This window comes from Excalfactoria chinensis, chromosome 7, assembly GCF_039878825.1.
Source record: "Excalfactoria chinensis isolate bCotChi1 chromosome 7, bCotChi1.hap2, whole genome shotgun sequence".
Taxonomy (NCBI): Eukaryota; Metazoa; Chordata; class Aves; order Galliformes; family Phasianidae; genus Excalfactoria; species Excalfactoria chinensis.
This window is the reverse complement of record NC_092831.1, coordinates 14,817,984-14,832,612: the sequence shown is the minus strand read 5'-3', so window position 1 is coordinate 14,832,612 and position 14,629 is coordinate 14,817,984. Positions and strand designations below refer to the sequence as shown.

Genomic DNA, 14,629 nt, shown 5'->3' with positions numbered 1-14,629 from the left:
TTTGAAAACTGGAGTATTAAAAAATCCTAAGTCAAATACTATATATAATATTCCTTCAAGATCCTCAGATACACATTTAAACATAGAATCATAGAATTGCTCAGGTTGGAAAAGACTTTACACTTTTTAATTCATTTTTCCTCCCAATAAGAAGACTAGCCTCTACTCTGGGCTTGTGGCTCTCCAAAATGCACAGGATGGGTTCAGATGAAATAACTGGCATATCCAGGTTTGTAAAAATGCAGAAACCACTTTTTACTAATGAAAATTAATAAATTATTTCTAAAGCAAATATTTTGAAATAATAATAATAATAATAATAATTTTTTAATTCCTTAATTTTCTTTAGGCCAAAAATCAAGACATCTGTACTGCATTCATTGTAATGTTTTGTTTGTTTGTTTGTTTGTTTTTGTTTTTTTTTTTTTTTTTTTTTGTGTGTGTGTGTGTGTGTGTGTGTGTGTGTGTGTGGAAGAGGTTATACAAATAAAAGGCTCCCGTTATTTTAAAAAATTATCTCAGTATCTCAATGACCCTTATACACATGTACAAGACCTAAAGTCATATTCAAAGAAATTAAAAATTAAAGCAAATTTTATACTATTTATGTGACTGGGAGCAAGAATCAGAATTTGAGCATTTCATCTCCTAGATGAAGACCATAAGTAACTGCAATGCAATGTTGTCTTCTGGTAAAATTCTATTTTTATTTAAAAAAAAAAAAAAAGAGAGAGAGAGAGAGAGAGAAAGAGTGAAGAAGAGAGGCGAAATACATACACATAAAGCCAAGCCAACAACAAAAAAGTTGAGAGGCTGCATAATAGTTAAGCCAGGGAATTTAAACATGGGAGAATTAGACAGAACTTGGATCCAAATTAAACCCAACATGAAACAATGTATTTGAAGATCTTCTTAGAACCTTAATACAAAGTATATTTTAGACATTGAAATGATTCCTCATAAATTGTCCTCAACACCTATTTTTTGCAAATTTTACAAGAAAAATTTTCAACTAAGAAAAATATGATCTAATAAAACTGTATGGTCAAAAGTTACATTTCCTTTCATGCAATTATCTACAGTCTTAGAGGAGATATTTATAGCATGTTCTTCATCCATTAACAATCATTAGCCAATCAATTCATATAGTTTGAATTTTTCCTTTTAAACATCCATTTCACCATATTTTTTTCTTCTGGACTTAATTCTGCAGTATCACAAGATTCATTTTGGTTCCAGATGAAAGTTCAACCACTTTGCTTTGCTGCTATTTCCTAGTATTTCATCTGCAGAATTAACAGTTTGTGTATTATTAATCCTGTGCTGCAAACTGACAAACATTTCTACTTCTGTGAAGAATAATTCTAGTCACACATTAACAGTATGTTTCAAAATATACACACATTTATGTGTTTCTGAATACACATATTTAGAGGGCAAGTAGAAAGATGTCCTTAATTCATGGTGAGATGAAATTTGCTGAAGGTCACAACACCTGCCTCCAATAGATACTTAGGAAGTACATGAAGAGAAATAAATCTAACTGTACCTAGTTGGAATTGGAACTTCAGCTAGTCCTGTAAGCAGCACCGCAGGTGATAACCTAACAAAAGCAACAACTGCACGGTCCAGGAATTCCAGCTCACCAACTAAGATGTTGGATGCTTCTGCTCCAGGTGGTATCTTTTTCATGAAGTGTAAGTCAACCTGGGAAAATGATACCAAGTTACCCTAGGAGTTACAGATGGGGATTTTTATTTCACTCTATTTTGGTAACTTACAGTGTTATATATTTTAATTTTTACAGTCATTTTAATTCTTCGGCTTCTACTCCTGTCTTTTTCAAAAGTAAATTTTTCAAAAATAAAACTGTTTTTCAAAAACAGAAACTTATCTTTCAGTATTTGACTAATATGATCTTAGAAACAAAACTCAAGTACTCCAGAAATCATTTATAAAGAAAACAAACCACAATCTTCTTAGGCATATAATATTAATCTCCTATTTAATAATTTTATAAAAATCATAGCAGCATCAACAATTCATAACATAATTAATTGCAGCAGGAGAAATGAAGATATCTATTTCTTCTGTAATTAATAATTGATAAATTCATTAATAGTTGTCATATTACAATCTCAGAGAGAAAAAGAACAGGCTCCACTAGCTCAAATCCCCCCCTTTCACTACTCTGTAGTTTTCATACTTAATGGAAAACACTTCTACTGAAAACAGGAAAGTTAGGACCATAATTGCCTCGAGGGAGCAAGCTGAAAGAGCAAAGCTGAACAAAAACTTTGGAGTTTTAAGGCTCTGATGTTGACTTCTCCAGGGGGAGGGTAGGAAGAGACAAAAAAGAAGGTTCAAAATGGTGTTGCTATGTCAGCTCTAGGTATTTGCTTAGGAATTAGTTCATTTATATTTACTTTTCTCAGTATCAGTCTACAGTTTGTAACAAAAACTGACATGGAGAAATAGAGTATATAATGTATGTTTGATTTCGTTGTACACCAGTATTGTCTACATTTCAAAATACATGAATTTTGTCATTTGCTTTCCTTTTATTAATCTAAACACAACAACAGCAACCAAATCCAACATAAACTGTTAAAGTGGACCATTTTAATGTCTATCTTCCAGCCATCTGTCAGTGCTAGCATGCATGGGTTTGGGAAATATTTAGAAAATTGCTTTCTCGCAAATGGCTCTGGCACTAAATCAGAATTCAGATATAATACAGTTGCCCGTATCTTAAACAGAATTTCTCTAAGATCTAATGAGATGCCTAATGCTACCCCTGAACTAATCTAGTGGTGACCAACACATCACAAAGTCAGATCGCCATCAAAACAACCTGAAAGGTTGGAGTGCAAGTACATTTTAAAACTACTCATGAGATATATTGTTATGCTGCCCACTCAAATCACAAAATAACTCCTTAGAGTTAAATACAACACATTAACAAATTCATTCTGCATCTAATTTTGGCAACTTAAATCAATTATCATCATGAGAAACAAAATAATCTTTCAGGGACACCTAACAATGTGAGTTCTATAAATTTAACAACCAAACATCTCACACACCATATGCTACAACTGTCAATTTAAGGTCCACTAACATACAGACCAAAGGACCAAGACTCACATCTGAAAGAAATACTCTCTAATCTATCAGCAAGTATTTCCAGACAGGTTTCCTATTGGTTGATCAGCTTGAGATTCTAAAATTCTTAATGGTATTGAACAAGGGCCCATTTAACATTAAAGAGGTGCATCAAACTGGGCAAATACATGCAAAACTGAGGTGCTGTTTCTGCTGCCTAACAAAAGTAGAGGTAGCTCTGGCATGCATTTGGAGCAATGGCAAAAGTTACATCATTCAAATACTTCATCTAACCTATCCACCATACATTTCTTAGTACAAGATGTCTTTAGTTGGATAGCTCTCTTCACATCTTAATCTTAACCCTAAATTGATCCATATTCATGACCTAGTGCTTAATACCCCCAGAAGGCTTCAATTAAGCTCCGAAGAAAATGATTAATGTGGAGTCTGATCCCCTGCAGGGAATCTCAAGGACTAAAGGAGGAGGGGGAGGGCTCCCAGAAAATCAAACATAATTTGAAATGAAGACAAACAGAAAAAAAAACAACATCAGTCCTGTAGCTTTGACCTGTATTAATCAAATTTACTTATAAACAGGGTCATAAAGGATTCAAAAACAAATCAATTATTTTGCTTGTTATTTGAAAAACATCATACTCCATTAAGTGTAGGGACACAGTTTTGATTCAGAAATACCATTTCCATGTGGAGCACAGACATGTTGCTAGGAGAAGGCTTCAGCCTCTTAACACATTTCATATATCAGGACACTTGAGGATCACTTCAGTCTCCAGGGCAAGCAGCAGCATCAGAGCCCAGCCAGATATATTTGTTACACTACCATCCCCACCCTGCTTACTGGCTCAGGATGAAGCAGTGCAGTGACAGACCATTTAAACCACTTTCATAGGGTCCTAAGAATACAAAGTATTCCCTGGGAAAGAGTGACATATTTACAACTACAAACACTCCTCTTTAGGCTACTAAAGTAACACTCAAGACAGCTTTTAGTGATGTGTCCTTTTGTTATTCATGAACAGATACTTATACAATCAGCAGTCTTGGTGCCATGTTCAGATTAAGTCAGCTTTTTGAATCAACTCCAAAATTTGGAACATTAAAAGCAGCCCAAGGGAAATAGATGAACAAAGATAAAATACTCAAGGAAGTTAAAGTTGCCTTTTTTTCAGAAGATAAATGACATTTGTATGTGGAACAAAATTAGAGCAAGAAATCACAATGCTCAAGAGAAAATTAGTGTACTGCTCTACTTTCCTCTCAATCTGTGCACATAATTCCAATTATAACCACTGAGAGTTATGTGCAATAGCACCTTTCAAGTGGAAATTGTACTTTATGCATGCATGTTCAAAGGGATAAATAGATCTATTTAAAGACAGTCAAAATGCTATTCAGATCAGAAGTCATTCTCTTAATTTATTTCTGCAAACAGAAGATGTTTCTTTCATATTCCTGACATCCTTCTTGGTATCTAACACTGCTGAGCCTACCAAAAGATGACGTGATGATTTCTTCTCTTGTAATTTAACTAGGAAGATCTCCGGCACTAAACAACTAGAAACTGAAGAATTAAATGTTGCAGCCTCCAAAACAAAACAAAACAACAACAACAAAAAACAAACAAACAAACAAAAAAAAAAACAACATACAGCTGGGTAATGGACTGGGACACTTACCCTACTCAAGGAAATAAGCAAGAAAAGCACAACTTAAGGTTTCATCATCACCACTAGCTTGTTACAAGCTTCAATTCAGTACAGCTTCATTTTGAATAGCCAGCCTTATTTACATTTGGCATCATTACCTTGATGTTAGAACAATTGCCAGAACATTTATTTTTAATTAACAATTCTAACATAAATACCAGCAAACCAAAATCACATATGATTTTGTGCATTCTTAATTTAAAATATTTTTGCACTTTCTTAAGATCACAGTTTATAGTCCTTGCTACCTCTGAAGAAGAATGGTTCACAATACATCCCCAACCCTCTTCCTTTCTTTTCACCATCTTTGACAATAAGATTCATTTCCTATCTTCATTTCAGCTATATATCACTTCTAGTCTGGCATGTTCAGTCAAGAATTCAACTGGTGCAAATAGCTACTGCTGCTAGGAAATATCTCTGGCACCAGATGGAGCAATCACATAACTCTACTTTTAGCTCAGTTGTACTAACATTAAGATTCAACAGAATCAGAAGTGCTGCTCTTTGGAATATTGGTTTAAATTACCTTCATTCACTTACTCAACCTTTGTTGTATTGACATGCCAGTTGAAGCCATCTATTCCTGTCAGGTCTGTCATCTGTATCTAATGTGAAAGTTTATTTTAGATACGCACAGATTTATTAAATTAGGATTCTCCTTTATGTTAAAGCTGAGAAGTTGTTTGCTTTTCTTTGCTATTTAACATTGAACTGTCATTGCAATCTCCACTACTGAATAGCTAACATCTTTTGTGAAGTGTACTGAAATATCTTGGCTTGCCAGAAGTATTAAGTTACAGGTTTACAGAAACACATTCTGTTTAAGACATCTGGAATCCACGAGTTCAGGTTAAACATAGTTTGCATTCATGTTTTACTTCTACAAAAGGACAAATCTGAAAGGTAAACTCAAATTACAAGAATTCTGTATTATCCTTCCACTGAGGCAATTTTCTGTTCATTTGTATAAACCTCCCGTCCAGCTATATACCTACTATATTCTAACCCAATAAATGGACAAATGGACACCTGAATTCTTACATTGCCATTTCCTATTACAAGTAATTTATCAGAAAAATGAGGAAATTTTTTGTTGTTATTACATATGAACATTATTGCAGTATTTGAAAAATTTTAATGTTCAAGTTAAAAATTGCATTTCATAGTTTTTCCTAACTCACATACATTCAATGTATTTACAAGATCTGTTTGGTAATCTTGAAGTTCCCATTGCCACCAGGGAACATACTTACCTTGCTAAAGTCAACAGTGCTATTTTCTCTGCTCACATCATTTTTGTTCTCAACACAGGCTGGAGCAGATTGTGGGGAAACAATCTGACCTGCTAAAAAAAAGAAAAATACCATTACAGAATACTAACATTCACTTCTATAAATAAAGCAAGACTTAAAGAAAGAGTTGGTAGAACTAAAGATCGACATCCATTCTGTATCACGTGTATATGAAACATCTAAGCATGACATTTATTTAAAGACTTATTTAAAGTAACATTCTCAAAAGGGAATATCTATCACATGCAGCTAAGAATGGAAGAACATAATTTAGAAACCATAAAACAATCTGGGATACTGAAGATAAGCTTTTTGTGTCAATTAAAGCTTTATGCTTTTTGAGGTATAACATTTGAATGAAGACCTGCATTTGTATAGTTTTGTTTTCCTAACTAATTTGAAGAGCTGCCATTTTGGGGCAATATCAGTCTGAAAGATTACTCCTCACGAGTATAAAAACATTCTGATTCTACAAATATTACAAAACCTAGCATAAGAGTGGGCTAATGTAAGAAAAGACATTCTAGAAATTAAGATGATTTCATCTCAGTATTGAATGCTGAACTTGAATGTATAAAACGAATGTTTCAGCAAACAGATTTCCAAAAATACCTGTGTGGATTTAATTCATGTTGAGATTTTTTTTTTAAAGTACTGAGAAGAAGTGTTTAAACACACCTCAGTCTCATGTAAGCCAACTGTAAGTCTTGTGACCAACTAAATTTTGACAGCAAAAGCTCAAAAAGAGAAACAAGATTAAGTAATTAACACAGGTCACATAGAATGTATTTTAATTATTATTACTTAATGCCAGCATTACTCCCATGCACAGCCAGAGGTCACCACGCACACTGTGACGCAGGCAGTAGGGCAGCAACAGACTGGCTGGGTTGATGAGCCTTCCTGCCTTTACTCTTAATGCTATCCCTGGCATGGCAGTGCCTGCCCATAGCTCTGAACACCAAAACAAATCACAGGAAAAAGTACTAAATGTATGAGCCAACTATCTCTTTGCTGTAACACATACTCAGGAATAACTGTAGAATCCAACTGGCCAACAATCAGTATCTTGTGCCCAGCATATATTTGTATCCATAGCAAATAAAGTCTCTCATACAACTAAGAATTTATGATGCAAAAACACTGGTTCTGGCAAAAGTCAATCCAAACTTGAGCACTAACAAAGACCATATGTTCAAGACATATGACTATAAAGACAATCCTAAGCTAGGCACATTGTTTGGGCAAATCAAAAAGCCATCATGTACCCTCAGCATCTTTGTTACACTCATTTGTAGTCCAAGCATGTCCTCAGCCATGGTCAGGAAACAGAGCACTCTGCAGGATCCAAGCTGAACAAGACAAGAGTCTTGCAAAGAGAATCTCAGCCATGGCCAGAAAAGTACAATGTCCAGCTTCTGGGAAAGCTGAGTAGTTCAGTATCCCTCTCTAATTCTGGTCACAAATTTTCAGTATAAAAGCTTGCTGAAAAAAGGCTGGTTTTCATCAAAATCAACATTTCATTTCCCACTAGGCAAAAATCTCATGTCACAAATCATTTTTTAGACTTGTGAAACATTCTGATAGTTTATCAAGAGAAATTTCACTTTAATTGGAAAGTACAGGCACAGAATGTTTCGAAAATTATTCATAAAAATCTTATTAAATGTAAATGTAAATATTTCAATTTTCCCTCAGATTCAGAATGAAGATAAAAACAAGAACAGAAGTGAAAGTTTTTGCCCAGGACTACAGTGAAATAAACAGAAAACAACAGAAAAACAAACATAACTATTAGGGTAGCCTAACCAAGCAGTTAAAAATAAGTCAATGTAAGAATTTTTATATGGCAAGAATTATGGATTAATTTCAGAAGAATATTATTGTAACTTAAAAAAAACTTAAAAAACAAACAAACATTAAAATAATGTTAAGACTATTAACACCTAAATGTAACATAGGACAAGTTCACAAATTGGAAGACATCAATTACTAAACATGCAAAATCCTTGTAAATGACCATTCAACTTCTGTTTTAATTAGAACTTAAAGTGTCACTGAGTTCTATTATAGTTTCACCATCACCTTAAACACTAAGTATACCCATACACTACTCAATGAGATTATTTTTTCCTCTATTAAATTTATGTAGTTTTCAAAGAAATATCCTCTAGCACTCTAACTATTAAAATAATTTTTATATTAATATGGTTTCTGTAGTATTTTGATAGCTTTAATAATGTAAGAGGAAAAATAAAAATCTTTAAATAACCCTAAAATAGAAGCCATAAAATGCACAGGGAATTCTTCTACCAGGAACTCTTAAGCTTACTTAACTCTGATTTTCTTCCTTTTAGAGAGTTCTCCTCATTCTAGGATCTATACCAAAGGAAATAGTTGTAATAATTACTCATACTAACATCCACATTATGTTATAAAGATTTTGTGCACAAGAAAGCAAAAGAAATAGCATCATTCTGCTGCTAATTATAGATTTACATTTCTAGTTTCTCTGAACACAAAATTTCAAGAAAATGAGAACATGAATATCTACATGGGAGAAAAAAACTTTGGCCATTGGAACATGGATCATTTGTTATAAATACTGAAGTTTTAACACCGTAAGTTTTAAAATCATAATTTGAATTGTGAAAAGTCCCCTAAGCAATAATTTTAATAGTCTAAAATGCTAACTTTTAAGCGCTGTGTCCACTTTTGTTTTAGGGAGTAAAAACATACATGGTAGGAAATAAAAGTCCCAAACTGAAAGTATGTTAAGTTTATAAGAATAGCATATGTTCTTTTCCTGTGCCAATAAGACCTCAGACTTTGATTTTCCCATATGCTGGACTACAACACAACATTTACCTTGAGGCAGTAAGTGATGCTTAAAGAACTGTAACTTCAGACAGCTTTCTGGATCTTGGAACAACGAAGGCTTTTTTGTTTTTGTTTTTTGTTGCTTTTTTGTTGCTTTTTTGTTGTTTTTGGTTGTTGTTGTTTTACTTATTTTTATCTTACTGGATTGAATAACAATCAAAGATAGAAGGCAGAGAAGATAGCTAATTTCTTTTCTTTTTTTTTTTTTTTTTTTTTTTTTTTTGGCTATTCATATGATAATTGCTGCAGAAACACACTTGTTAACAAACAAGGCAATCTGCAAAAAAAGAATCTGCAACCTGATCTCCATGTGGTCCTTCAAGAGAAAGTAAAATAAAAAGCAACCGTTTTCTGGAGAAATTTTTACTCCTATACATGTTTGGTTTATTAAACATTCATGTATTTTGCTCTTCAAATAGGTAGATGCTGTGCTATCATAGCTCTCTCCAGTCAAGAATGTGTGAAAGACCAGACTGCTTTCATACTTGGTAGCTTCCTCTGTGTTCCAGACCTATGAAGCCACAAAGGTGGCCTCAACTTTATTTTGTATAAAATTTCACGTTGACTTAATGGAGACTTTTTTGAGGTGAATAAGAAAATATCAGTGGATTATGTCCAGAATTATACTAATGGCTACTTATTGAACATGTGCATCACCATGCTACACTGCTTTTCCCATTCATTGTTCAGTTTGCTAATGCACGTTGGCAAGTATGTATGTGCTTTATCTTCAAGTGCATTTTAATTTCAGCAACTGGTTGTTTTCTCTGAGTGAAGGACACAATTATTGGCATTATGATAGCCCCAGGTAACATCAGACAATTGGAGAGCTAGGCAAATGAAGGGGGCAGCTGTCACACAACACCTGGACTGAAAAAGGAAAAAAAAAAAAAAAAAAAAAACAAGGAAAAAAAAATAATCCTTCTTGATTTCTACTAAAAGCTCAACAGTCACCACTGCATCAAATCATCTCTGAAATACAACTACACTAAATTCAAGTTTTCTCCAAATTCTACTTTTATAATATCCAAACACACCTAAACATCCAAATGAACATCCAAAGCACTATGTCCAAAACAAACAAATATAAAATAACTATCACCAAACTCCAGCCAGGCTTTAAATATATTCTTTGAAAGACACTCACAATGATGAGCTTCACTTAACAAAGGCATTCCTACCTTCAGATTTTAAGCCAACCTCAAGTTTCAGTGAGGACATAGCTGAGATGGTATATTGATTCTTTGAATTGGCAGTATGTGGACAAAGCTGGCAAGAATGGTGAGTTCATAATTTACCAATTTCTTAGGAGAGGGCACAAAGGTAGCAACATCCCTCCTGTTCTGTTCTTCCTTACACTGCCCCTGCCAGTTCCATTTTAATGGCTTCAAGCAAAATATTTATACATGCATAGTATGGTATAAATACTGTTCTGTTTTAAAGTGTAATGCAATACTTGGAGTGCTTATAAAATCTGGACTTTAAAAGCCATGATTTATCCCGCAGTCCATCTACATGAATGAAGTCACCTTCTTTGAGATGTCATCAGAAAGTTATTCAGATTTTTAAAGTAGCAGACAAATGCATCATCACTGAAATATCCAGCCCACACAAAAAAGAACTTAATACCTAACAGACAAAATGACACTGAAATGAGTGCTAAGGTTTATCTGTGTATTAAAATGCCAATCTCAACAGTTTAAATTCTTTTAATTATATTTTAAATTGGTATTAAGAAGTGTTGGACTTTTTTTCCAGATAACGTGAACGTGCCAGAGCCTTCACTAGAGCCAAAATTCCAAAATTCACATGAAACAATTATTTCACACCAAGGCAAGCCACGTAAAATAAATAAGTAAATAAATAATCAGTCAACGTAAGGACTATATTTGTTACACTAATGGATATCTGTGTTTGCAGATTCAGAACTTCACATTTTGAGATGATGATTAGTTTTGTCAAATAAAAACAAAACAAAAAAAACCACAGTAAATTAATTTCAGAGACAATATACCTTTAGTGTATCAAGTACAATCTATTCAGATTAAAAAATACCACATTCCATTAACGGAAACAAACTGAGTGTATCTGATGCTTCTAAGGAAATTCAAGTGAAAAAAAGTAGTAGTTTATTTTTCTAAACCATATGTATTTCTTCCCATTCAAAAAAAAAAAAAAAAAAAAAAATCTGATTTGCAAGCCAACTATCACAGTCTTCAGGCTTTTCACTGTAACTTGTCACCAGCTTGCCAAATCTAAATGCACTTGCTGTCCATTTAGACTAAAATTCAAAGACTGAAAAGCAGCAAGTTTTCCCAAGTATATATTAAAATTCTAATATAACAGAGTAGTGACACCACCTTTGCACAGTGAACTGTGTATGTGTCTTCAGGTCTCTTGATAAATAACATTTCCAATCACACTTCCATTGTATCTGTGTAACTGCAAGCAGAATTTGGTGCTTGCTAAAAATACACAATTTAAGAAGATACAGAAGAATTTCACCCACTATTCTAACACTACACCTGAATCTCAAATGTAACTCATATAATGTCATGCAGTCAAAACTAAAACACTACGATTTGCAATTTTACAAGCAGATGTAAGATAATGGATTTACAAAGACATGGTATCCAAAATAACTCCCCACCCATCAAAAAATAACATCATTCCACATAAGCTTTTCACAACTGCCATAGCTGCTGACAAAGGTCTGAGGTACTTCTTAATCACTACAGCAAGAAGTTGCATGCTGTCAAGAAACTCAGACGAAGACATGGGTGTACACCTAAAATGATCTGAAGCCCAAGCAATAATAGGTATTTATACTACCTCCAAACCTTCAGGGAGTTTACAGAACCCAAAGGATAGGAGATGAGGAAGATACAGAGATGAGATGAGCCTGTTAGAGACAGACACAACAAAGACAGAGCAAAATGAAGAAATACAAAGATGAATGATACAGCTTTATACATACAGATTTATACATTTTATTATGGGTACAAGAAAATATGGAAAAGAATAAACATCAAGTGAAAATGTTTTTAAATACAAGTTATATTTTAGCAATATAAAAATCTGTAGATAATATATTTTGAGTAAAATACACACATTTGAAAAGAATATTAAGTAAGAAATAGCGTACTAGATACTTTAAGCTAGAATTAACTAACAGCAGGCCTGCCTGAACTGCAAGGAAAGCAGGAGCAACCATCTGATCCAAGATCACCACTAGTATGGCATTCACTGCGACCAGCTCCTAAAATGAAGGAACTTGGTCACATACCTAGAAATGCCTTCCTTCCTCTTAAGGGGGCTCCAAGTAATGCTTCTCTGTCTCCATATAGTACTATTGACATCATCTAAATTTCACATGCTGTAAGCTAGTACTGGCATAAATACTTGACCTAATGATTAGATGAGATAAGGAAATTGAGCAGAGTGAAAAACACCACTGGAGAATGGGTAATTTAGAGTTATTTGGATACTAAACCATACTCTTCTTAATCAGATGTCAAGCACAGACTTGCACAACTCTGTGTGTGCTCATATTCACACAAACAATGAAGTCCAAATTAACCACACATGCCAACCAAAATAACTTGAAAAAGAGACTGTCAAAGTAAATTGCTCCAGCAACTCATTCAGACCCTTAATTTAACATGCCACTGATTTCTGCAAGCTCTTTGGCAGTTCAATAAACAACTTCTTAGAATTTCAAAATTTCTCAAAATCAAACATGATCTGTAGTATAACAGAGTTTTTACACTAATCGAGTTTGTTCAGGTGCCAAAAACGAATAGCAGTTATAGTTTGAATATACATAGAGCAGAAAACATGCAAAAGATCATGCTATTATGGATAAAGAACACTTCAACAGTGGGCATAGAAACACAATTTACAAGTCATTAATCCTGCCATACTCCTCTCATTTCTTCAACTCTAATCAGTAAAACTTCTGCTACATGTATACACAAACACATACTCTGAAATCCATATTAAAAAAAAAAAAAAAAAAAAAAGTACATCATGAAAATTTCTTAGCTTAATTTTCATTGAATCTGCTATTTTCCCATGCTTCATATACTTAAACTTTGAATTGTAAAACATTTTAGAGAAGTGGAGAGACTTGTGAAATTATTTTCGCATTCCTGTAGTACTACTAGAAAGGTGTTGTATATTTACAATTGTCTTTGCCTTTGTAGACGATGTCATAGGAATTTTTCAGATACCAGAGTAAAAACCTTACTAATCCCCACAAAAATAGGTTAAATTGCTTATCAAGTCAAACTTTCTATATGTAGTTTATTAACGACAGAGATTCTTATTTTTAACCTACCTTTTGGAGTATTTATGCTAAAATTACTGCAACCCTCTATTTGCGGTATTTGGTGTCAAGTTAGGCTTTAAAAGAAAAAATATATATATTTTTGCTGCACTTATGCCAAATTTGACTGTCACTTTTTACTGGAACATCAAAAGCAGGTTTTTAATTCTCACAGTTTTGATGTTTAATGAAAAAGTGAAAGTTAAACACAGCATGGTGGCATTAAAAATGCATGGTAAATCCATAGCACTCTGACATCTTACCCCTGCAGAGGATGTGAAGAAAAGCCATTGTAAACAAAAGATAATACTACTAAATACAAAGCAAATTAATTAGACAGTTTGACATACACATAAAGAAAGGGAAAACAATTGTGGGAGTACATTTGTACAACCATCTTCCAGCAAAGATATCATAGCGGACTGACAGCAACGCAGCCATGTTTGGAATTTAAGGTCATGTCTTCATTTTCAGACTTCATTCTTAAACATCTGGAAATGGAGACACTGATAAACTACCATGGGTAAAGAACTTGGACAAAGAAGGGGTTTTCCATCTTCAGCTATACCACATAGTCTACATGGTAACTTCCCTGAACCAGTTATCTCACAAATTACAGGTTACTGAGGATTGTTATCAGTTAACCTGTCAAAACTAAAAATAAACGTAACCAAACTGAGAATCTTCTTACAGCCAGAAACAGTAACTTCCTCTGACTCATCTGAGCATGGAAAATTAAGTGGTCCTTCTTAAGTGTAAATGCATCTCTGGGCAGTATGTTCATCAGTATTATCTCTCTATAAGGAGAGAGAACAGCACCACTGCTGTTAACAATACATGAAACATTTTCTGTTGAACATACATTCTGCACAATATTTCTGCACAAATAGGTATAGGTATAAATAGGTGAATATTATGCCTTGACTGGATTATACCTGTTTCTTCTCAGAAAACAAAGAGGTGACTCACAGCATATGCCTAACAATAGCATTAGATGTTTATAATTCTCAATTTTGCTTTCTTTTTTTTTTTTTTTCCTAAATTTACACATTTAGCTCATTTTTACTTACTTTCACCTGACCCAGAGTTGTAACAACCCATTAAGAGCTACTTGTACACATGTTCCACAGTAATTAGAAAAGAAATATGTTGCTGCACTGTAGCTGAACTCTTGTATTTGGGTCATGACGCAAGGACAAGAGAAAATGGCCAGAAAACTCAATTCCTGCTCTTGATCAAGCTTGTAATGACAGCAAAGTTCCTGAAAGATATGCATCTCAGCATATTGGAAT

General features: G+C 33.7%; 1 protein-coding gene across 9 annotated transcripts in view; it reads right to left on the bottom strand.

The window, feature by feature from the left end:
- SLC4A10 (solute carrier family 4 member 10) overlaps positions 1-14,629 on the bottom strand; it is a 144,251-nt gene that overhangs the window by 38,638 nt on the left and 90,984 nt on the right. For 5 of the 9 annotated variants that reach the window (XR_011904285.1, XR_011904283.1, XM_072341460.1 and 2 more), the window contains exons 7-8: positions 6,092-6,183; positions 1,550-1,707 (exon numbers count right to left, since the gene is read on the bottom strand). Coding sequence is in view for 6 of the 9 variants with exons in the window: in XM_072341460.1 (XP_072197561.1) it covers positions 1,550-1,707; positions 6,092-6,183 (250 nt within the window). In the remaining 3 variants the exon portion in view is untranslated. The remainder of the gene's footprint in view (positions 1-1,549; positions 1,708-6,091; positions 6,184-14,629) is intronic. The other 4 variants (XR_011904284.1, XM_072341458.1, XM_072341456.1 and 1 more) reach the window with 1 other exon arrangement.